The sequence below is a fragment of the Cavia porcellus genome, unplaced genomic scaffold (genome assembly GCF_034190915.1).
Source record: "Cavia porcellus strain 051 isolate PalLab524CR breed Dunkin Hartley unplaced genomic scaffold, mCavPor4.1 scaffold_21, whole genome shotgun sequence".
Lineage (NCBI taxonomy): Eukaryota > Metazoa > Chordata > Mammalia > Rodentia > Caviidae > Cavia > Cavia porcellus.
In genome coordinates, this window is record NW_026947504.1 from 41,992,990 (window position 1) to 42,019,139 (window position 26,150).

Below are 26,150 nucleotides of genomic sequence, written 5' to 3' on the forward strand. Positions count from 1 at the left end.
GTCTTGAGAGGTCATGACCTGCCTTTGGTGGTGCTAAATCAGAACTGGGACTTTATAATGAAAAGTGTTTAATCATCTTGATTCCTAATAACATCTTCTTAACCCTACCAAACTAGTTCATCTGATAATTTTTATTATACAACTGTTTCTTAATATTCATAAAATAAATTGTATCTTATGTTTTTTAAAAAATATACTCATGGATATTATATTTCTCAGATGTAAAATTAAATTAGTGAATGGAAAGAAAATGTTTTGTAGCTATGACAGATATAATAGACGTTCATGTTATATGATACCAAATATAATGAGGTCATAGGGCACTGGAGAAAAGGAAACAAGCATGTAAAATCTCTGGGTGATGAATGTGAGAGAAACATTTATTAGGATACTAGCTAAGATATTTATTACTTAGTGCTGAGACGGAGATTACATGATTACATAGTTACATAGTTTTTCTAAAGTAGTCATGATACCAGAATGAAATATACTCACATGGTAACTTCTTTTTCCTGTTCATTTTGTGCCTTCTTAAACAAATGGCCAATCTCCACAACTTTCATTGAGAATGATGAAAATGCCTTTATGATTTCCTTTTTATGATACTCTCTTTACAGACCAAATACTTCAATCGTATTTTACCTAATATACACTTAAGCATGACAGGATTAACCCTGATAGAATAAAGAATAACAAAGATAAAAGGAATAACAATTTCTCACCATATAAAAATGATAATAGATTGCTTTGTAGTAAATACTTTTTGGGTTATAAGTAGTATCTTTCATAAAACATTCATTGCACATAAAAATTAGTAGATAATTGTAAAGAGTAAATGAATAAAAGGAAAACATTAATTGTTACTGTCTAGTCCTACATAGTCTTGAAAATAAGGCTTTATTCTTTTTTCTTTCTCTTGTTCTATAATCAGAACTTTTTTTTTTTTTTTGGACTTTTCTTTGTTTTTTATTTTTGTTTAGTTTGGTTTGGTTTGGGTACTGGTGGTCAAACTCAGGACCTTGGGCTTTCCATGCAGACACTGTGCCACTATGCTGTGTTACTGGCCCTGTAATCAGAACTTTGTAATGGCTTATATTTTCAGTATCACAATTAATTATATTATCCACCTTCATAATAATAACGTCTTTGTTTTATGATGAAAAATTCATAAACTAAGTTGAACTAAAAAATGAAAATAATTAATTTTAGTAGTAGTGAAATTTTATTTCGTTAGCCTTTAATTTATACTTTTATGAATTATGTCCCAATTGAAGTTTTGCTGAACAAATGAATAATCATTCTGGTATTAGTAGTCCTAACTTAGTATATGATTTTCTTATGCCATTTTTGTAACCCGTGGACCAGGAAGCACTGATACATAATACAGTTGTTTTGCCTGTGCTCTTTATATTAATATTGGCAATTTAGACATCGTACTGGTATATTCATCATCTATGCTAGTATTTATTATATATATATCAGTACTTTGTAGATTTAGGGAAATGAGCATTGTAAGAAAATTGATGAAAGAGAAATTCAGACATAGAGTTGAAAGGGAATAAATAGAACAGTCATCAAAATTACACATTCAGATGCTCCCTAAATCAGTGAATTAAGTGGCCCTAAGCAAAAAGGTTAGATGACTTCATAGAATTTTTAAGAGCAATCAGAATTAAAAATAGAAGAAAATATATTGTCTTAAAATCATTAGATAAAATTATGTTATCCAGGAACAAGCTATTCCTAGTCAGTATATAAACTACACCTGGTGTCATTTAAGGGCACATGAGGAGATAGAATGGGAATTACTCCTGAGTGCACATGTGAAGAACTTGCGTCTAATTGAGAGCTATAGGGCTCTGCATCCTCAAAGTAATTATTGTCAAGGTGTGGGACCCAAAATAATTCTTACAAGTGAACATTTAGATCATCTAAAGGAAAATACAGAGAAGAGATGGAATGACGACCATTGTGGGTGAGATTAGACTGTACCCAGAAGATAGAATGGTCTTAATGTAGTCATACGTCTAACCCACAGACAACAATCAGCAAATCAGGACACTTTACATAGCCATATTGCTAAGAAAGCCATAGAAGGATATAATATATAAAAGTTTGGAAAATGAGACATAACTACAATTATTCATAAAAACTGACCTTGATAATAAAAATAATATTGATGATGTTTCTGTCCGTATTTTTAAAGGCAAATGAGTAAAATAATTTTAGGAGAAAATTAAAATTCGTTTATATGTTTAAACATATTCTTAACCTTTTCAGTTAAATCAGTAGTTTCTTTTCTTTGGAGTGATGATGGAGAAGCCAGGCAGAAAGGTGTTTGCTAGTCAGATGAGACTGCAGCCTAGAAATGTAATCAACTGCAGAGGCTCAGGTGAGTGATGGAACTAATCAAGATAAGATGAGGGAAGACAAACTCCAATAACAAAGCCCAGTCCATGCATCCTGCAGCTACCATTGACTGCCAGGCATTGTGGCACATTCCTGTGATCCCAACACTCCTGAGGCTGTAGCAGGAGGATTGCAGCAAGTTCAAGCCCAGTTTGGCCTACATAGTGAGTTCAAGGCCAGCCTGGACTTCACCACAAGACCCTGTCTCAGGAGGAAAGAAAGAAAGAAACAAACAAACCACTGACTAAAATACCAAAGAAAAAATATGAAATTATCCAGAAAAACTGAACATTTTAAAAAATTGTTTTGTTTGAGAAACAATCTCAAACTCGCGGCAATCCTCCTGCCTCAGTCTCCTTTGAGTGCTAGAATTACAGGTGTGTACCACCATGCCTGGCCAAGCATTATAAATATTAATTGTAAGTTGCTGATGTTGTATTAGTACTCTATTAGCAAACAATTGTAAAGAGTATTACATATCCTAAATTTATACAACTACATGAATCTGCTCTACCTTTAGGAAAATACTAAGCAGTAAATTACATCTGAGGTATTAACCATTACCTTAGACATATGTAAGAGTGACAAATCTCCAGAAGTGCTTATCTATAACTGGAGGGGGAATAATTTGTTCACCCAGCAAGCTACAGCCCAGTGGCACAAGTGCCTGCCTGGCAAGCACAAGATCATGAGTTCAATCCCTGGTACCAAAAAAAAAAAAAAAAAAAAAAAAAAAAAAAAAAAAAAAAAAAAAAATCTGAGTATTTTAAATACATCTCATAAGTAGGTACCATATTATATAATACATTTTTAATTATTTATTTGTAATCATGTCTTTCACAAGGGGGCTTTTCTGGAGAAATAAGAATATGATATTACACTATTCCTATAGTTAGTTAGGAGCTCACTGAAGGACCCCACAGAAAATTTGGCACTTTGTCATTATACATGTATATTTCAAAAGTTTGTTTCTACCACTGTTGGCACCTACATTTATTATGTTATATTTCTTTACATTTTCTTCTATCTATTCTTTAAATATTTTATGAATCTTTGCTGCATTAAAAATTTTAGCAAACTGTACTAACCGAGATTTATTGATTTAAGTTGTGGAAATAAGAATTTATTTGGATTTATGTGTGTATTGTTTATAGGGTACTTTTTCATTATTAGAAGAGTAAATGTTTCAGATTTATAATTTTATAATTAATTTTTCATCTCATTATTCTTTTGTTCAACCACTTTAGTTCTGACTAAAGAATACAAATATGCTTCTGGATTTCACATTTAAATTTTAGAAGGAGTAAGTTCTATATTAGTTAGAGAATTATTATTTTGTTTTACTTGGAAATGTTTTATCTTAGATATATACCTAATACCATAAAACTCTTTGAATAGCCATGATAGATATGTGAAAAGGTGGCCTTAAGAAATACCACTTATCATCTCTGACTTGAATATAAGGTCCCCATCCATTCTACTTTATTTTATATAACTTTCTAAAGAAATTCACAGTACTCATGGTAATATTTCATGTAATTATATACTGAATTTTTAATTATGTTTTTGTGTCTAATTGAAGATATTTTCATGACTATGTAATAGAAATCTACTTATAAAATATATAAAATTGAATGCTGTAAACTTGGAAAAATTTTAAAAATAGAATTGTCCCCTGTTAGCATTTTCTTCTTTATTACCTCTAGATTCTTTATAACAGTTTATAATACTGATGATACAACATACTTTGCCAAAAAATACATATTTTTATTTTTTCTACTTTGAATCTTCCAGAACATGCTAGAAGACTTGAACAAAATTCCTATTTAATCAACAGAACTTTAATCTTTACATTTGTAAATTTTAAAAAAGTTTTCTGCCCACCAACTGTTTCTAGTACTCAGTCTAGAATTCATCAAATGCCTTATGTCTGCTATTATTTAACAAATGAGATCATTTTACATTTTTAATGATAGTTTATTTAGAGTAAAACTGTAGTCTGTTTTATTCCACGTTAGTATTAGTTTGAAAGAACTAATACTAGACCCAAGTAATTGAGATTCCTATCAGATAATACTGGGTTTGTTAAAAATTGAGAAAAGACAAATGAAAATTGGTAATTATTTTCCAAAATATATTTTTAAAAATGTAACTCAGTTCTTGGTGAACTACATTAAGTATTTTATAACAGTAATTGATTATCAAGGCAAATAAACTTGACTTTTATTTATTTTGCTTTCTAAATCTGTTTTAAAAGACATTTTTTATGATTGTTGATAAATGTTGCTACACTAAGCTTGTAGCACAAGATCAGTGTTTTAAAATTTGAAACAATATAGGTTTGTATTGATTAATGTGGCTAAATCAGAAATAGAGGATTTTTAACAGCTTTCTTGGACAGGTTACTCCCCAGTAATGGCAACCTATCAATTTTAGCTTTCCACTGATAAATCAACTTGAAAATTGGATGTCAAAATTTTTTTCACTGAAGTAGTGATTTTTCCATGCCCTTTAACCTTTTCTGATATATTAGATTGGTTTATAAGAGTAAGCTCTATCTCCCAGAAAGCAGTTGTCAAAGTGACATTTGGATAGATTTTTAAATGATTTTAACGTGTTTTCATCCATGATATAAAATACACACATAAATAGAATCATATATATTCCAACCCCCTAACTAGAAGAATTACCTTGAAAAGAATTCAAACACACATTACAAAATTGTAGATGTTCTATTCATGAATGTTGCAAGTTCAAAGAAGGTCAGAGTCACACAAGAAGATCGGGACAGATGCCACTAGAATTTTTTTTGAGTAAAGTTTTGATTGTTTTTTCTCATAGATTGATTTTTTTCTTTTTCTTTTTTCTCTTTATTTCCTTGAAAAACGTTAATGGTTTAGTTAATGGCATCTCCTATATTGTGTGGTCAATAGTAACGGTGTATTTTCTTAAACCCCTCAAAAAAAAAAAAAAAACTAAAAATACTTTCTTATTTATCATGAGCTAGTGCAGAGCATTTGAAATAACAACAAAAAAAATTGATTAGCAACAGAGGATAACAAGCTTAATTTGGATTTAGTAGGGTAGACCTCTGTGACAGCTGACAGACAGTATCATACTTTTGTGTCTGTATAGCTGATGTTAGGTTACCCTGAGAAAGTATTGATTGTGAAGTTTCTGTTGTATAATTACTTTTGCTAGAAAAAAAAAAAAAAAAAGAAAGTGCATGGTGTATTGATCTAGATGGGAGCATTGGGGTAGCAGTTTCCCTTGGCTAACAGTGAGTGTCATCTTTCAGCTGTGATAAATGGTAATGCTCTAGCTCAGCATAATTACTTTGTGGTGAAATAAACCTCTTCCGATCCTGTCTCCTTTTCCCAGCCAGGAGATATAGTAATCATCTTTATCTGAAAGCAATGATTTACTGAACTAATCATCCTTTTAACAGAGGAAAATCTTTTTCCCTTGAGGGTATGCCCAGTTTTTGCTGAGACAGAAATGCATTATTAAAAGATGGAATTTTTAAAAATTTTCAGATCCTCACATACACATCTTTTTAATTACCTCTCAATTATTTGGATCTGTGCTTCTATCTAACTGCTCACACCCTCCCCCTATTTTACATTGGATGTAATTAAGAGAGAAAAGAGAGATAGTCAAAACTTTATACACTTATTTCAGCACAAGAAGTCATCATTATATAAAAAACCCTGTTTTATGAAACCTACTATATTTGGCAAATATAAAAATCAGTTTGTTTAGTTAAAACACATCTTGGATAGTCTTCTATAGTCATAACAATTTTTCTATAATTTACGTATTAAACATCTTTAGTTTTTAGATTCTTTTTAGGCAAATAAGATACCTTGAATGTGAAAACTATGTCATCCCCACCAATTGTAAAAAGTAAGATAATCTGTTTTGTTTAGCTTTTTGACAAAGATATGTAATATATTAACAATTTTTATTAAGCTTATATTTTTCTGAAAATAGATCTATATTTACTTGCTAGTATTTTAATATTGCCTCCTGGATAGTGACTTTTAGTTAAGTAATGCTATTTAAAGAATATCTGGCAGTCATTTTAGATCATTTTAAGATTGCTGTGAAGGGTTTGGATAAAGGTCATTTTCAATGATTGTACTTAGTTAAATAACTGTGGAAGGTTCACAAAGAAAATCTTGCCTTTCAGTGCACTGTCATAAATTTCCTCCTAGCACATCTGAGAATACCAAATAAAATGTAGTTGTTTCTGCCTTGAAGGTGCTGTATTTTATGTTTTCCTTCTCTTTGCTTATTTTCTACTCATAATTCTGTTTATTCCCACAACTGTTCACCAAGTGTTCATTTTGTCATAAATGAGGTCTACCATTTTTTGACAGTTTTCAGAAACCTTTATGTGTATTTCTCTAAACATTTAGAAAGAATAGACTTTCTTTTTTGTGCTAAGACTTACTAAAAAGTGCTTTTAAAAAAAAAAAAAAAAAAAAAGCAATTCCTCCTCAAATGTAGCCCTGCTTCACACTTTGCTTCCTCTTTTACCACAGCTGGCCTTTCGCTGTTCACAGCTAAAAAGTGAAATGAATGTTTGATCTAACAAAATGCAGATAAAAGTCATTCTGATCATACATAATCATTTTCTGTAATATTATCACCCTTCAATTACATATACAATCTCTGGAAAGCATTGTTTATTCAAGTGAATACAGACTTGACTTCTGTGTTGAGATACGCTGTCTTCTAGGAAAATAATACTTCCTTAAAACCATGTGAAACATCATTACAGAGTATGGTTTTCTGAAATAACTGTTGCTTTTGTTCCCCTTGGATATATCACATGTCTAATCAAATCATTTATCATTTAGGTTCTAGAAATTTGTACACTAAGCAAAGATGTCCTTTTATTCTCATTGTTAACACATTTAAGATTCTGAAATCATAAAAAAGCTAAACTACCTCAATCCAAATTATCATAGATCTAGAATTATCTTAAATATTTATTTGAACAAGACTGGATGGTAAACTATATTGTAGCTTAATGCTTCAAAGGTCACAGAGCTACAGTGAGTCTGATGGGAAACAGATTTTCTTCCTATGTAAATGGTTCCTACTTTGATTACAAGCATTTAATATAATTATCAAGAGATTAGCCTGTTGTTATAGAATCCTGGTAATGGGACTAGTTAAAAAGAATATAATTGCACTTTATTGGTTTCTGCAAAAGAAAAGAGCCTGGATAAAATGGTCCTTTTTGTTAATGGTTTAAATTCTGGCTGAGTATACTAATTTTATTCTATCTTAGTTTGTTTCCTTTAGTAGTTGTGCCAAAGGGTGTAATATTTTCTAATACTTAGCCTGTCCTCTAGTCATTTATGTTTTATCTCTTTTATAAAATATATATATATCAATATTCTTATATATAGTCATTGCTTTGAAATATATATTGGTACAATATTTTTCTAAGGTAGTTTTAATAATTTACACATTGACTTTTAAACTTATTTGTACATAGGATGAGCAGATTGATTTTTTTTTTCACTTCTAATTCATGTGTTACCTGTTTGCGTTGCAACAAAAAGTCCCAATGAAATAACGGCCCAGGAAATTGGCAGACTTACTTGATGTTAGTATATTTGTATATAAATAAATACAGTTGACACTCAGACTGGATGCATTTTGGATCTTTTCTAGTTTCTTGAAGGCAAAAATATAGACCTTAATAAGGCTTTTTTTTTTTTCTTTTAAAACTTTAATCTACTTGGGTTGGACACAAAGTTCTTTTAGAGAACCTCAATTTAGGCTGGGGATATAACTCAGAAGCATAAGCACCTGCCTGACAAACACAATCCTGAGTTCAATTCCTGTTACCAAGAAGAAAAAAACCTAAATTCAATATAGTAGGTTTTTGTTTCCTTCCAGATCTGCAGCTAGTGAAATTGCACTTTTTGCTAAAATACCAAAGAAAACAATTAGAGAATTGCTCTGAAGAGAAAAGAAACTGAGGCACTAAGTGCTGTCTACTAGAGGCACCGGCAGAAGAGAGACAGCTGTCTTCTTGTGAAGTGAGATATGGGAGTCAGGTGGAAGTACTGTTTAGGTCTTGAAAAAGAAATTGCTTACTAGCTATCTTGCATAAATAAATATCAAGCATAATGAGCCTTCAATAATTCTTTTTAAAAATTGCTTTCTTTTGTTTTTATCAAAGTAGCAAAGGAAGTACCAATTTTTTAAATCTTAGGTTTTATATATGAAGAATTTTAAATCACATTATCTCTACTTTTTATATTTCATATTGGCAATGTACATATTGCTATATTATTAATATTTTTGCTATTATAAAAAAATGCTAATTGAATAGGAGTAATGGTTCCATTCCTTGAAATTTACCTCGAGGGGCTGGGGATTTAGCTCAGCGGCATAAGCGCCTGCCTTGCAAGCACGCAGTCGTGAGTTCGATCCCTGGTACCGATAAAATGGAAAAAGACAAAAAAAAATTAAAAAAAAAAGAAAAGAAAAGAAAAGAAACTTACCTCGAATCACTTGGTGTGTGGCACAAGAATTTTTTACCTGTAGTTTAAAGATTTCTAGCGATAATAAGTCAGTGCCAGAGTAAGGCCTAAACTTTTTTTTATTACTGAATTTTATATTTAACATATTAGGGGAATTTGGCATTGTGGTTATATGCCCAGTAGCATGAATTTAAAGAAAGCAATATAACAGTGAGAGGCAAAATTTACAAAGACTGTCAATAGTGAGAATAATAGAAAAGGCACAAACCAACTGATTATTCCACAAGTTTCCCCTGCTTTGTTATTTAGCGCTGTATTAATTTAATGCTAAGCTTTGCTTTAAAATGTTATTCATGTATAAATGTGTGTACGTATTGATCATTTATATGGGTATACAGAAATAAATAAGAATTCTAATTATAGATGCATGGAGTGTTATGGATAAATAAAAAGTATAGAAATATGGAACATCATAGTATTTCAAAAAAAATTCCTGTTTTCCTCATGATTCTTGGAAGAACTGCATTTAAAATATATACAAAAATAAAATAAAGAAATTTACATATGTTAGTTGAAGACTATCAGTCATTGATTGTCAAACTAGGTCATTAAGTTATTTTTTATTTCTCCTCCTCTGATATAATTGCATGTACTAATTGGCAAATTTTATTTTTGCCTTAAGATGTCAGATACAGACAATATCACATATAATTTGCTTTCATTATTAGGAATCTGTTCAATAGTGGTATTACTGATGTAAGAACCATAGTAGTCTGCAAGATAAGAGACATCGTGAACACATTGTTTCTCTTAGATTTTATAACACAAATCAATAATTATAAACTTTTTTACAAATTATTTATATTTTGCTTGCAGCTTTATTAATTGATTTAGATACTAAGACTGATAAGACTGATTTCATCATTTATGCAAATGAAACACAGAAAAGGTTTGTGTTTGTGTTTGTACTGTTGTAAAAGGCAACAGTCGGGGCTAGGGATTTTAGCTTGGCGGCATAAGCACCTGCCTTGCAAGCAGGCAGTCGTGAGTTCAATCCCTGGTACCGATAAAAACGAAAAAAGACCAAAAAAAAAAAAAAAAAAAAAAAACCAGGCAATAGTCATGTGGGAAAATAAATTAAGAAAACTACATTCACCTAAGTTATTGAACATTAAAGAAATAAGTGCTCCACTTCTAGGAGTTATTACAGGTGTCTGATTTTTAAAACTCTGAAAAAATCATAATTTTTCATGTGCTTAGAAGAAAAGTATTTGGAAGCAAAATCAGGATCAAACTAATACCATATAATCATCTATTACATTTGTCATACTTACTGCCATAATATATTTTGTTGCAGAAATATGATTTATTTGATTATGGAATACTAACTCAAATGCTACTAGTTATCTTAGGAATTTCAGTCATCCAAAAAATATACATACTTTGACATTCGGATTCAACAGAACAAACTGCAGGTCAGAACTACCATGAGACTTAGACAGATAAAAAGGAGAGATAGCCATGCGTGGTGGCTCATGCCTGCAATCCCAGCACTCAGGAGGCTGAGGCATGGGAATCCTAGCAAGTTCAAGACCAGCCTGGGCTACAAAGTGAGCTCAAGGCCAACCTGAACTGCATAGAGAGACCCTGTCTCAAAAATACAAAAAAAAAAAAAAAAAAAAAAAAGAGAGAGAGACAAAAGTCAGGTTATTGAATAGAAGACTTTCTTTTCTGTAGATCATTTTAAATTAAGAATAGCAATCATACCCAAACCAGAGGTTTGCAGTCAGTAGTACTGGCAGTCATTAGTATTTGCAAGGCAGGTACAAACAGGATGCATCATTGTCACATTTCACCACTGTGGCACAGCACAAAAGGATGAAAGATTACTCAGGAATTACTCAGAGACACTGTCCTGTCCACACTCCAAGAGGGCTAGAGGGACTGCCATTAAATGAGACCCCTCAGCATGAGAAAGTCTCAAAGGACAGCCTCAAACTGAAGCCTATGTGGCTTTTTATTGACAGAACCAGGAAGCAAGGAGAAAAGAAAAGGTCACCTCAGCCGGAACTCAGATAGGAGGGAATGGACAAAGAGAAGCCTAGGTGGTCTGTTAAGTGCCTGACCTTGGAACCAATCTGAATGATAGATCAGGATATGGGGAGGACAAACGCCAGAGCACTGGTTCCTCAAGGCAGTGCATTTTGGTCTTACTTGGACTTGCAGGCTTTCAATCTCTGTGTTTTGAGAGGTTTGGGCCTTGTGGCTCCTTACCTCTGAGTATCAGTCTCATACATCCATCTGGCCAACACCCCCATGTGGTGATTACTGGTGACCTTCCAGATCACAGCTGGGACGTGTTTCTTGTTATTGCTGTATTGGTTAACTAAAGAGCTGGTAGTTTTAGTGTCCTTTTCAGAAATAATAATCTACAGTATTTCTGAGCAGCTACTTACTGGCAAGCTCCAGAACCATACCTACCACTGTGAATTTCAGATTATGCTTAATAACATAATTTTTCAAGCTATCCCACAGTTGAAGGATAGCAATTACAGTAGATTATTGAACCCTATTCAGTATCTTAGTTAACATGGAGCAACAGTGAGAGATTCCTCTCGGGATTCATTTTAGCACAGTAAAAAAAACGTTTTTTGAGAAATCTTCTGGAAGCCTGGTAAAGTGCAAATTACCAAGCTCCCACTCAAGCTTTACTTTTATCCCAGGTAAAACAAATTGTAGTGCTGGACTCAAAAAATTAGCAAGTTCATGTGTCAGGAGCTAGTTAATAATAATAGCTTCCATTGTCAAACTTCCAATAAATATTCTTGGATATGCTATTTCCTTTTAAAATAGTCTCATAAAAGTTGAATCTAAAGCATCATTTGAAACACATTTCAGAAAATTTTCTGATTACTCTATGAAGATGATTTAAATTTAGATGTTCTTTTAAAATTCATTTTCAAGAATTATGCAAAAGTCAGGGACTTTGAAAACATGTTTATTTTTTGAAATCTTTGTATGTAAATACCAATAAAATCACGATTTTCAACTTTGAACTTGCTAATAGAATGAAAAAGAAATACAATTTTTTCTCAAGTTAAAGGAAAAAGGTATATAAGCATTTATTTATCTTGGAGAGTACGCTTATCTGTCTAATATATATATTAAAAAAGTACGTATGCCTTTGAGTGCTGCCTCACTTCCATTTAGGTTTATTGCTGATAAACCTAGATTCAAGTTATGCTCCTCCTGTAGTTGGTTTATTTTCCCAATAAGTATGTGTTAAACAGTGTAACTACCACTTTTGTTGCCACAAATTTTATGCTACACTGAAATCTTTTCTAGGAATTCAGGTATAATGTGCAGCATGTGAAAGTCATGGAGGTTTACCTTCATTTTCAAACATTTTTATATTATTATACCTAGACATGCAGGGAAATAATACATGCTTCTATTCAAGAAAGACAAAAATTCTCTGTTTAACCTATATACCTGTTTGCATGACCAAGGATGGAATGAATTGAATCCTGGAAATGTGTTAACTAATTATTTTCCATATGGCTCCCTATTGCTGATGGACTGTTCTATTCCACAACACAGGTGCACTTCAGATAAATACGGCACAGGTCTGAAAGAGCTCTTCTTGACACCAAAATTGTATGTATTATTTTTTCACTTTAGAAGAAAAGGATTGTGTCCTCAGGACACAAAGAATTATGCAAGTAGTATTCCAATTATACTGTGAATGTTTAAGTAAAAAATAATCATCACTGTAATAGAAGGAAGCGCCATTAATCCCCAAGAAAGTATTCCTCACTTAATTTTTATTTCCTCCTTACTTTAAATACATTTATTCTACCATTATTGCCATGTTTGAAACATTTCTGAAATTCCTCTTTCGTGAATGTCTTTATGAAGTGTGATCAAAAATATGATAAATTCTGCTCATAAACACCTTTAAAAGAGAGGCAGACATTTAAAAAAAAAAAAGTATGGTGTGTCCTTATTCTCTGGTTCTCACACCACATGACTTCTGACTCTTCCCCAAAGTTAAAACCACTTGAGAGGTCAGCGTTTTGAATTGACTCAGGACATGAAGACTGCCACCACAGCACAACTGAAGACGTTCACAAAAGAGGACATCCAGAGCTGCTTCAAAACAGTGGCAAGAATGATGGGATGCATGTGTTATCCCATCACCCCCACACACAGATAGGTGTGTTATCCCATCACCCCCACTTAGATAACTGTATTATCCCATCGCCCCACACACAGGTAAGTGTGTTAGCCCATCATTCTTGACACATTAGATAAAGTGAGGGACATTATTTTGAGAGGGAATACTGGCAATGTGTTTTTACTTTAATAGTTTTTTCTCTGAACTGTCACCATAGTTCTTTGAAGTATTTATAGGCTTCTGCAGCCACATGAGGTCTCTTTATTAGTGCGTGTTTGCAGCACTTCACTGTGAGGGGCTGGGACACATACATAACATATCTTGGAGAACTACTCAGCTATAAAGAAGGATAAATTATCCTTTGTAGGATAATGGATGTACCTTGGGACCATAATATTAAATGAAATAAATTAAACACAAAACTTAAATGTCACATGGTTATTCTGTAGGAAAAGCCCAAAGTAGAAATAAATTTAAAAAGCAAAATGAAAGGTAGATAAAAGGAAACATGGAGAGAGATCTTTTGCAAATGGGAAAAAGGGACCAAGTGATGGCAGGATTGGGGACTAAGGGAAAGGAAAAGGATGTACAAAGTTTCTGCAGTATCAATCACTCTTGTAATTCCTTCCTTTCTCCTTTCCTTCTTTCCTTCCTTCCTATTGCATTAGGATTTAAAGTTCATATGTGGTCAGTGATGGAAGTTTTTCATAGTAAAGCTTTGATGTTTAAAATCTGAGAATTTAAAGATTTTCTAAATCAGATAACCAAGAAATGGGCTGGGTATGTAGCTCAGTGACACAGTGCCTGTCTGGCAAGCATGAGATCATGAGTTTAATCCCCAGGACCCACCCACTAAAGTAACAAATAACCAAGAAATGACGAACAAATTAATATGAGTGCATTTATTTTACTATGAAAAGAGAAAGAGAAAAAGTCCAAATTACAACTTTGTTGTAAAAATAAGACATTTTCTTAGTTTTAGTGGTTCTGGATCCTGTTATCTCTTCCACATAGCATATACACACAAACACTAAACATAAACTCTGTTTCTGGGTGATTTCCAAAAACTGTGTTAGACTTGGAACTAGCTAGATAAATAAGTCCTCTGCCAGATAATATTTTTTTATTTCTTTCCTTGCCTTTATTATTTTGTTTTCCTTAAAATTAGTTTTGCTTTATAATTTTTTCCTTTTATGGCTGTAAGCTTAAGTCCTTAGTTTTAGATCTTTTCCAAAAATGTAAGAATTTAAACCTATAAATTTCATATACTATATACACTGCCTTAGTTTAACCTCTCAAATTTTCACTGTTGGCTTTTAACTGAATTGAAATTTTTGCAACTTTTTAACTCAGTATGGTTGATGGTAATAATGATTATCTATTTCTTTACTGATTTTTTTCTCACTCTACTTATTGAAAGAAAAAAGTTGCTATCACTTAATATAATTGGGGGATTATCTGTTTCTCCCTTTAATTCCATCAGTTTTGTTTCTTCAATTAGTCTCTGATATTAACTAAACACATACTTATGAATGTTATATCTTCTTACAGATTTGACACCTTGACTTTTTAAAGTAATTTCTGGTATATCTCTATTTTAAATAACTTTGTCTGATAATAGTACAGTATTCTAATTTCTTACTTTTACTGTTTATTCATTTGTTTTTTAATGTTCTGTTCATTTTAAAATTATTATTTTATGTATTTGAAGTATGTAATGATTGCATTCATTGTTAGGAATTGGGACATGCATATACACATTTTAATTATTTCAGGCCTTTGTTTTGAAGATTTATATTTTACTGCATTTCTTATACATGGTTTATAGTTGATTGTTACTGTTTGGTTCATTATGGTCTCTACATTCCAACTAAAAAAAATTAATAATCTAATTTTTGATATGGCTGGCTTTATCTCTACAATCTTAGTACTTTTTTTTTTTTTTTTTTGGTACTGAAAATCGAACCCATGACCTCGTGCTTACCAGGCAGGCGTTGCACAACTGAGCTATATTCCTGGTCCCTATTTTGTTTCTTATGTCTATTAATTTTTGGTTTTTTTAGTGTTCTGTTCACCTTTTCTGTTTTCTTTTGAATTGTTTGAATATTATAATTTCATTTTATTGATTTTAGTTATGCTTCTTCATGTTATTTTTTAGTGGTCATCAGAGGATTATTTGATACCTACTTAATTTTCAGTTTACGTAGAGTTAAAAATCCAACACCTCATGCAAAATATAGAAATCTGTCAACCATACAGATTATTATTTACCACTTCCCCATCTAGCATCCCTTCTGCTTTATTTCGTGTATATGTACATAGACCTGCCAACATTAGGAATCTCACAGAGCTTGTCAGTTTTTCCTTAACATGTATATACGTTAAAGAAATTGAGAGGAAAACTAGTTACTTATATTGCCCAAACTTTTTCTGCTTTTACTGCTCCAAGTTCATTTCTAAATATTCAAAACTCTACGTGATTTCCTTCAGCATGAGTTCTCCTATCAGAGCTCTTGTCAGACAGCCTCATACTTTTCATTTTTCTGAAAATATGATTTTTTATTTTCATTCTTGAAAGTTATTTTCTGTGGATATAGGATTCTTAGGATGGTATTATGTTATTTTTCATTCATCACTTTAAAAATGTTCAGCTGCTTCTGGTCTCTGTGTTAATTCACTTGTGTAGTGTCTTCTTGTTCTCTGGCTCCTGTCACTCTTTACCTTCACCTTCGATTTTCAGCAGTTTGAGTGGGATGTGTCTCTGTGTGGTTTTCTAAATTTATTATTATCCCAGGTGATCCCTCAGCTTAAATCTGTGAATTTATATCATGCCAGATGTACAAAGTCTGGACCCATTATTTCTTTCAAAAAATTTTTTTTCTTTTCTTTGAATTTTTTTCTTATCACATTCTATTTTTTCTGGGACTCCCATTACATTTATGATAGACTCTCTTATACTATTCTTCAAATGACTAGCATTTGTTTGTGTTTCTAACTTTTTTTCTTCAAAATTGGATAGTGTCCATTGATCTGCTTTCATATTAAAAGTTTATTGTTATCCAAAAATATTTTACATATTTGTGTAGTCTGACTACAACAGAACTTAAACTTTTAAGAATAGAGATATTTTCTTGTATTAGTCAATACTGAGTATTCAAGATCTAATGCTTGTTATACAGTATTTATTGAACAACAGCTATGTGTAGTTTTAGAATACTGAATATACTGGCCGAGTTTAGTATATCATTGGGGGCAGGGGAGTATGGGGAATCAAGTTGACGCCCTCTCACTTGCCCGGCAGGCACTGTGCCGCTGAGCTAAATCCCCAGCCCCTAGTGTATCCTCCTTGAGCTTCCCTCTGTTAATCTATGAAACTTGGGTATTAATACCTAGGTCATAGAATTCTTAGAGGATTAAATGACATGTTTAGGGAATATAACATAGATAGAGCCTAGATAGAGCGCGGTACCTGGTTCATATTTGTTATTCAGAAAACATCAGTTCAGTTTGAGTCACAAAATAATACACAGTTAGTGTACCCTGTTTTTGTTTGTTTGTTTTCGGGTTTTTTCCAGATATTTTTAGGAGGTCTATAACACAACCTTGAAAGAGAAAAAAGGGGTCCTTAAAACTCAGAATATCAAGATGATCCCCACAGTCTATGCTGTCCTGGAGGCTCAGCCCTTCTTCCCCATCTTGTCTCACTCCACTAATCTTTCCTGTAATGTCTGTGCCATTTGCAGTGTGCAGTTTAGCAGCTGAAATGCTGTTTGGAAATGTTTAAAGGAGCTTCATACTATTAGATGATTGAGGCAATTACAATCTCAACCAAGACTTAATTTTTAAGTCTATTCACTCATTTAGGAAAGATGCCAATGTTAGGAAGTGAAAAAAATCACTAAGAAACCATCTTTATTATAGTTGGATGTTTTTCAGGCTGATTGTTTTTTGGTATGGCTCTATCACAAGGTAGGTACCACTGCTTTCCTTCCTGATGTGGGCTTAGCTCAGTGGCGTAAGTGCCTGCTTGGCAAACACGAAGTCGTGAGTTTAATCCCTGGTTCAATCCCTGGTACCAAAAAAAAAGAATTCCTCTTGAAAGATTTTTCCTGCCCTGATCAGATACTCAGAAGCCTGAATTCTCCTTCAAACATAGCATATAATACACTTCTTTAGAAATTATTGGTTGATATTAATATGACTTTTCAGAGCTCACTGCCTATGCTAATAGTTTACTGGTACAGTGTATTTTATGCCTAAAGTTTTACTTTTTACAGCATAGAGCTAAGATATATTATCATACTACAACCAAATAGTACAACCTTTTCCTGTTTCTAGTAAATATACACATTAGAAGCAAACTTGACACTGAGAAGTAAAATGTATTGTACAGTGAGCACGACGGGAAAAGGCAGGCAGGTGAAAGGGAAAGACACGAAGGGCTAGAGAGGGAATCCGCATAGGAAAAATGCGATTGTATCGTAATAAAAGTGAGAAACAATTCTGGAAGCCAAAATTTACCCAAAAATTTTGCTTTTTTTTTCAGTCTTTGTTTGATTTTATCTAAATTATTCTCATGAAGTATAGCTTGTGCTATCAAATCTATCCTCGTCCACTCTTTCACTTAAAACCTAATTATTTTTAACTAGGAATCTTGTTTGAGTTGCATACTTGCATAACCACTGTTTTTTGTAGTGTGAATTTGAAATATTTGAGAAGCTTTGACCAGAATCATCACATATACCCGCTCTGCACCATTAAACCTAATAAGTGACTAGGAGACTGGGAAGACCCAGTGATACTTTTGAAATCCTGCTTATGGAGTCCTCTTCCCTTCCAAATTCAGTAATAAAATGGAAAGAGAACAAGTCAGCTGCTTTAACAATATTGGAATGAAGCTTAGGATTTGACTTCCTGCACAGTGATTAGGTTGAGAATGCAAAGGCAGGGAGGATACGTTTTTTTAGGGTTTTTACCAGTCAGTTTGTAAATTAAATAACATACAACCCTTATTATGGAGGGAGGAAGAGTGTCAAAAATGTTGGAAAAAGGGTGCTTCATGGGCAAGAGAGAATGATAATAAGAATGTAAAGATAGGTGTCAAATATAATAGTACAAACCAGAGGCTGTGTATTCAGATGCTTACATCATTAAATTGTAGACAGAATTTACAAAATAAGACATCAGACATTTTAAATCACAGGCTGCTGAACATCGTTGTAGGGAAAGAATTAGCAATACATGCCACATGCTTTTTACAACGTATTTTGTAATCACATTCCTTAGAGTATTTTGATCTTACACTTCTGGATTCTCCTGTTCAACCAATGGAATCCTTCATTTTTCATTATTGTGTATCATCTCTTTTCTTTTTGGCACTTACCAAAACTATAAATTGAGTATTTATTTATATTGTGGAATATACTGAAGGCTTCCAATATGAGGAATAATGCTAGTTGATTCTTCCGTGAGTACGTCCTTCTTTAGCCTATGACCTGCCTCAAAGTAAGTGTACAATAATTATTTCTAGAATACTGAGTGAACATACACATGATACTTACAGCATTCTACCTATTTCATAGTTGTAATTGTTGTTCCAGAGTAATTAGATCTTGTTATAGAGAGGCATAAAACAGCTGTTCCATTGCTCTCCATTAATAATTTCAAGGTAGCTTATTTTCTTTGCTGTTTTCATTTAGAAGAAGATAGAAAGTAAAACTGATGGAGGACACATACTATAATATTATCTTGGGCTCATGACTTACCCTCTCTCTGTCTCCATTTCATCATCTATAAAATGGGTTAATAATAGTAATATCTCACAAGTGAAGAGTTAATGTACATAAAATGATTAAAAAGTGCCTTGAATACAATAAGCTCTCAATAAATATTGATTCTTCTAGAATTATTATTGTTCTAGAAGTTATTACTCTTCTAGTTCTACAATGGCCTTATACTTGCAACGACATATTGTCTTTGTTACTTTTCTCTCCTTGCTGAGACAAAACACCCAACACCCAAAATGGAGGCAAGAAAGTTTTATTTAGCTCCCTGTTTGTGGAGTGGTAGGCCCAATTTTCCCTTGGAAAATCCCTCTAGGTCAGCACTAGAGTGACTCCTTATTTAGTTTATTTCCTCAAAGTCATGAGGAGACCAAAATGACCAGTGGGAAGTCTTAGCATCCATTTCAGTGGTACCATTATTGTGCTCCTGGTATAAGCCTTGTAGCCCTCTGGAACCAAAACTTCTAAGCCAGTAGAACATAAGGTCATACAGACAAGAAGCAGAAATTTGCTAGTGGATCACTAGAGCTAATGGTGAGTGGTACCGTTCCTACTTCCACTCTTTGATTCCTGGACCCATGAATCTAGAAGACACAGTACCATATAGTAGAGGCTGATTCAAAGCATACACAGCCTTTTGAAATACCTGACCTCAGCCCTGCAAGCTTTTGCCATGTAGCTGGGGCCTTAACGATGTCTTTAAAAGACCATTCCACCTTTCTATCAATCTTAACTGCTTCTGGATGGTGAGGAACATGGTAAGACCAGTGAACTCCATGAGCATGAGCCCATTGCCTCATTTCTTTGGCTGCAAAAATGTGGTCCTTGGTCAAGGGCAATGCTATATGAATGCCATCATTGAAGATAAAGCATCCTGTGAGTCCATAGATGGTAGTTTTGGCAGAATCCTTACATGTAGTGAAGGCAAATCCATATCCAGAATATATCTCTATGCCAGTGAGAAGAAAGCACTGTCCCTTGCATGATGAAAGTGGCCCAATATAATCAACCTGCCACTGGATAATAGGTTGATCACCTCAGGGAATGGTGCCATACTGGGACTCAGTGTTGGCCTCTGCTGATGTATTGGGCATTCAGCAGTGGCTGGGTCAGGTCAGTCTTGGTGAGTGGGAGTCCACTGAAGCCATGCATAACCTCCATCCCTTGTACAAAACTATAACTCTCTTTCAGGTACCACAGTATCAAAGACTATAACTACTTACCATGGAAAAAAAGCCTTTCTCTACATTCATTCTGGAGTGCAGTCCATGAAAAATAGTACTTTACTTTTCCTACACAGTATATGGTTAGCTCCTAGAATCAGCATCTTGTGAACTTCACAAATGTTACGTTACAGATCCATTTATTGTTTTCAGTTTAGGTAGGTTCTTGTGGTTCACTTTCCAATTATGTAATTGTTCATTTTATTATTGAACCCTCTGCTTTTATTTTGGCTGTTTTTCAGATCTAAATTTTCCATTTGGTTCTTCTTAAAAATGTGTTCTTAAACACATTTTGTGTTTCTTTGCTGAGACTTTTTGCTCATTGCTGCTTTTATTTTTTTTTAATTGTGGCTACTTAAATTATATGCCAGCAAAGTTTAACATCCTTGTCCTCTTAATGTTGACATCCATTGGTGATATTTTTATGTGCTGTTTGAGGTCTTACATGTTCTTATATGACAACTGATTTTAGATCCAAATCTGAAAACTTTTTATGCTCTCAGGTTTTTGTCTCATTTTAATTTTTTCTTCTAATTAACTTTCTGTAACATCCTTGATTAGAGGTGCAGAGGCACTGATTCACTTTTTATAGAAGAGGTGGAAATCTCCCCACATAGCTACCACTGAAACCCTAGGAGTGAGGAATTCCTCCCATATTTCTTGGTATGAATGAAAGTTTCGATTCTACATATGGTATCCACTTTTGGGGGTACCTGCATTGCTGCCTTAATTAAACCTAAAATATTCTCCTACAATAAAATATAAAAATGAAATATGAAGTCAGATCTTTTATGAGTGGATTTTATGTTTGTATGAATGAGTGCTGCTCAGAAAAATTATAATATTATCTCTTTAAGTATATTATTCCAAATATTATATACAGAAATACCAGCTTCTCAAGCAGTGGTATTTATCACCATGTTTATTGAATTTAAATTGAAAACAAAAATTACATTCATGAAAGATTCCAGGGGATATGTAATATGCATATTTCAGTAGTTACTGTAATAGCTTGTGGACTTTTAATATTGGTTTAGAGTGTAAAAGACAATGTTACCCAATGATGTTCCATGGTTGTTAATGGTTTATATTAGCTGAAAGCTATAAAATATCCAAGGACTCTTTTCAAGTTAGAATAATAATTTACCAAGACAATTACTACATACTAGAATTTTTTGCAGCTCTAATTCAGTATTATTAATAATGGATAAAATTGCACTTTTCTCAGGTTGCTGTGGGCAGCAGGGAATTATTTCAATGAATATTTCAGCACCTTATTTTAATCATTGCTCTACCAAATCCAAGTGGGCAATATGTTATACTTTTTAATTCAGTCTACTAAGAAACCATGGTCATTAAATTGCAAACTATTTGTAGTGAGGTCTACCATGTGATTTATAAGCCTTGTTAAAAACAGTGTAAAAGAAAGCAAACTGAGCCATTAATACTTGTAATTTGATATTGCATTTCTTGCTAAACTCGTGATTAATGTTTTCAGTAAAGAAAAGAACATCATAAAAAGAAAAAAAACTAAGTTGAGTGTTATGATGTCTAAAATATAAGAAGGTTACTATGTGGGGGTTTGTTCATTTGTAGAGGAAATATGTATACACACAGTATAAAATATAAGTACCTCAAAACTCATTTTATTTTTCCAGTGAGATCAAAGAAATGAAGCTTTACTTTGTAAAGAAAGATAATTTCCAATTAGACATTTTATTAGTAGCAATTGAGACTGTTTCTTTATTTTCCCATATATAGCCAATTGCATGATTTCTGGCGTTTGGATTACTGGGAAGATGATCTTCGTCGAAGGAGACGATTCGTTCGTAATGCCTTTGGCTCCACTCATGCCGAAGCGCTGCTGAAAGCTGCTATAGAATATGGTTAGTACCGATTCCTTTGAAACATACACGCTTATGGATATGAGATGGCTTCTGTGTTTGCCAATTTAAGCCCCTCCCCACCACCAGTATTTAATGTTCTCCATGTTGTAAGGCAGAAACACTGTGTTCTGAATTACTCTTTAGCATTGTTTAGGTTATACTTAACCCAATATGTCTTTACACTACATATACTTGAACCTTCCATTTCTTTTTAAGAGATTATAGTCTTCACAGATCATAGTCTTCATGAGTCAGTGTTCCTTTCATACAGCCCTAAACTAGAATTATTTTTTTATTAAGGGACCTTCAAGTTTTAGTGATCAAAACACATGGTGGAAAAAAAATTATATTGTAATCCTGTGTGCAGAATTGCATATTCTCATGTGTACATTTGTGTGCAGTACACACACAGTGTACTCAATGCATATATGTACATAGATACATAAATGAAACAGATGTATTATTATTAGTAACCTCTTTACATGATGTTTTATTATTTTTTACTTTAGTCTTTTTAGGTTAATAAAACAAAATAAAATCTCTGTTCAAATCTTTCTATTTAAGTCCACATCCTTCAATGGGTTAGAACACCATTTATAGTATCAGTTTCCACATCAGAATTATACCCAAATTACCCTTTATAAATATGCAATTATTAAATATGAAAATATATATTTTTAATAAAAATGCTACTACTTTAGTTTGTTGTCCATTAAGTATGTTTAGGAACACTTTTTCTATTTACTTATTTTAAAATATTTTAAGTTTAAGTTTAATCATATAATAATTTTATAAACTTTGTACACTGGAAAAATACCAAAGTTGAACAATCCATGCATTTTTAGTCTCTTTTATTCTTTTAAGTACTTGTAGTTACTATTTTAATTTTCATTTTATGCTAATAGTTTAAAATCAACTGTAATTGGCAAATAGATTTTGTCACACTGTAGTTTCTGTTAAATAGGTTTTATCACTCTGTATCTTCTGTTCTCATGAATTGGAAAGGGAAAATGTTCAATCGTAACAAAAAGACAAAATTTTAAAATTGGTCCTATCAGTAAGCTATTAATTGATTTCTCTTAGTAAGATGCAAAGTATTATTAGTAAATATAGTACATGAAAATTTTGAGTGAAACTATAATTACTAAAATTACAGAGTAATTTTATACAGTAAAAGTAAATTTGATTAAAAAATGCTTGAAAAAACTGTAATTGACCTTACTTTAGATAATTTCTTTAGCCAAATGTAAAGATCACCTAAGAATTTTGGCACTCTGAAGACTTGATGCTAACTTAAAGTTAGTTATTTTCTTTGTGATGCTTTAGGACAGATTCTTAGAAGTACTATCCATTTAATAATGATACGCTGTATGTAGGAACTCAAAGTTATTAAAATTTTATTTTATTTACCCAATAATTTAGGCTTTTTCACCAATCATTCTTAATTTATCTCCTTTGAAATCAGAAGCATCTGGAGACAATAAGAATTTAGGCTGTGTGAAAATCAGTTGTCAAACCTTTAATTATACATGATCTACCTAGTACTATATGTCCTACTCTATGAGCTACTTGAAAAGCAACCATGTTGTTAAGAAATATCTCCTTAAAAATGAATTCTTTATGTATTAGCATCAAAGCCATTCATAAATACATTTTTAAACTTTTACTTTAAAATCTTTTTGAGACTAAATCATGTTATACTAGCATAATAATATTGTTAATGAGCCTGAACTAAAAAAATAGTGCCCTGAGTTTTAACTATGTAAGAGTTGTGTGAGGAAATGTATATGTACTGAAGGTACTAATTTAAAATAAACAGTATTAATTTTTTTCCTTGGGAAGGTGGTACTGAGTATTGAACTCAGGATCTTCATACTGAGCTATATCCCCAGCCTTGTTTATTCACTTTTTATTCTGAGACACAGCCTCCCTGAAGAGTTTAGGCTGGACTTGAACTTATAGTTCACCTGCTTCAGCTTGCCAGAGTCCTGAGATTATAGGCATTTGCCACCATACCTGGCTACTATTTATTAATTTTAAACGCTACGTCATCAGTAGTATTCAGTACCTCTCAATCTTGGTTCTGTGATTAAAAAAAAGAGAGAAAACCAGGTGTGGTGGCACATGCTTGTATCCCCAGCACTCAGTGGGCTGAGGCAGGAGGATTGTTAAAAGTACAAGACCAGCCTGGGTTACAAAGTGAGTTCATGGCCAGACTGAACTACATAGTGAGACCTTGTCTCAAGAAAACAGAAATAAAAGGAGAAGGAACTATGTTTCAACTTTATACACATAAAAACAGAGATCAAATCTATGTTATAAAACATTCAGAAACTCTTTATGATACCTATGCTAGAGCACTCCATGGTTATTCTCAGGGAGTAGCATCAGTAAGTGGAGGATCGTAAAGCTTTTCAATAATTCTACCTCCCCAACATTTCTAGAGTACATGTCTTCTGTCCTTTATTATAGTCCTCATCTGTGGACAGAACACAGGAGAGAATTGCCAATAAGGTATGAAGGATGTGGAGAGTGTGAGAGGCATGCAGTCCACGGGGTGATCTCTGCAGAGAAGCAAAGGATGAATTAAAAACTGCCAAAAGAAAACCTGTAGTATTATATCTAACCAGCAATACACTTTTCTGCATAGATATATGTATATATATATAATATTTCTTTAAAAGAAACAGGAAGTAAATGTCAGTAATTGTTACAAAGCACATCATCCAGAAAAAATAGATGTTAAAAATTTTAATTTACAATACATTTTACATGTTTTAAAGAAATATTTTGTATTCAGAAAACCTATATAAAACTTAAAGAAAAGAAACAAAAAACAAAAAAGTGGGGAAAGAAACATAACCCATCATCTGATTACTGTCATTTAACATTTAAATATGTTTGCTTATGCTGTAGTCTGACTGTATTCAGACTGACATTGAAAAGATTACATATTTTCATGTTAGGTAGTCATAGATGAAGGCTATATTTATAGCATAAACTTTCAAGCTTTCAAATTCGGAGTAAGCTTCTAACACAAATTCTTTCTATGTCAAATAATTGCAGTGTTTCACCTTCCCTATTTCTAATTTCTGTCTTCAAAGTTAAGCATTTACTGTACAGAATCATTGATATAAACTTTGGGCAAAATAACTTTTTACTCATCTATATGTCAGCAACAGAAATATGTCAGGAACAAAATGATATTGTGTGGATATAATTTTCAATATGACCCAGAAGTACTAGAATCAAAGTACTGAGAATTTTAAGTAAGTTGTATACTCTGGGAGAATAATCTTCAAGTACTTAAACAAGAAATATTAAGTGGCCATCAAAACAATCCTTGGGATTTGAGTCACAGATTGTGTTTTGACTATTAATGGGGAACTTACGTTTCAAGAATATAAACTGGGTTTAGCAAAATTTATATTTTAATATAAATGTTTTGAGTCATTTGATTTGCCCTGATATCCTCAATTCAGCTAGAGTTTTAGATTAAATTATAATTTAGCTTTAATGTAATGGAAGGGGATAATTTGGATTTCTGGCAATTTATTTGGAACCTCAAATAAAATATGTTAATGCTTTCTTTTAAATGAGCAATTGGATATAATTTCAAGGGAATAAAAAATAATTTTATTTTATATTTTCTTTAGAAATCTTTCCCTTTTGTGTCACTGTTAGAACTTTTGGTTGACCTTTTTCAGTTGGGAAATATCCTTTACACTGATGGAGTTTTTCATGCTTTTTAGTAATACTAATGAGTTGAATAATTTATGAGGTTGTCATGTGCAAAAGATTTGGTGTGATTTGATATACTTTCAGCTTCTGGTGTTGGAATGTGATTAATAAAAACCTAGAGGCATGTAATTTTTTCCTTGATGTTTGATGTTCTAATTTTGCATGTGCTGAATATGTTATTTAGGCATTTTCTAATGGTTAAGTCTAATACAAGTACAAATGTAACTCCTTACCAAGAATCTTACAGACCATAGCATTGAACAAATATAAAGAAAATACTGTAAAGAAATACAAACTCATCTTTTGACCTGCAGGGTTTTCTCCTTCATGGCAAATTAGCTAACAGGGAAATCATTGAAAAAGGAGCATCTTGTATATAGTTTATATCTTAAAGAAAAAATACTGCAGATTCTTAATAAGTT

The 26,150-nt window shown here is 32.6% G+C and overlaps 1 protein-coding gene across 10 annotated transcripts in view; it reads left to right on the forward strand.

Moving 5' to 3' along the window:
- Window positions 1-26,150, forward strand: part of Nbea (neurobeachin) — a 673,150-nt gene that overhangs the window by 417,072 nt on the left and 229,928 nt on the right. For 7 of the 10 annotated variants that reach the window (XM_063232848.1, XM_063232849.1, XM_063232852.1 and 4 more), the window contains 2 exons: window positions 12,519-12,575; window positions 21,863-21,987. In XM_063232848.1, coding sequence (XP_063088918.1) covers window positions 12,519-12,575; window positions 21,863-21,987 — 182 coding nt within the window. The remainder of the gene's footprint in view (window positions 1-12,518; window positions 12,576-21,862; window positions 21,988-26,150) is intronic. The other 3 variants (XM_063232851.1, XM_063232854.1, XM_063232855.1) reach the window with 1 other exon arrangement.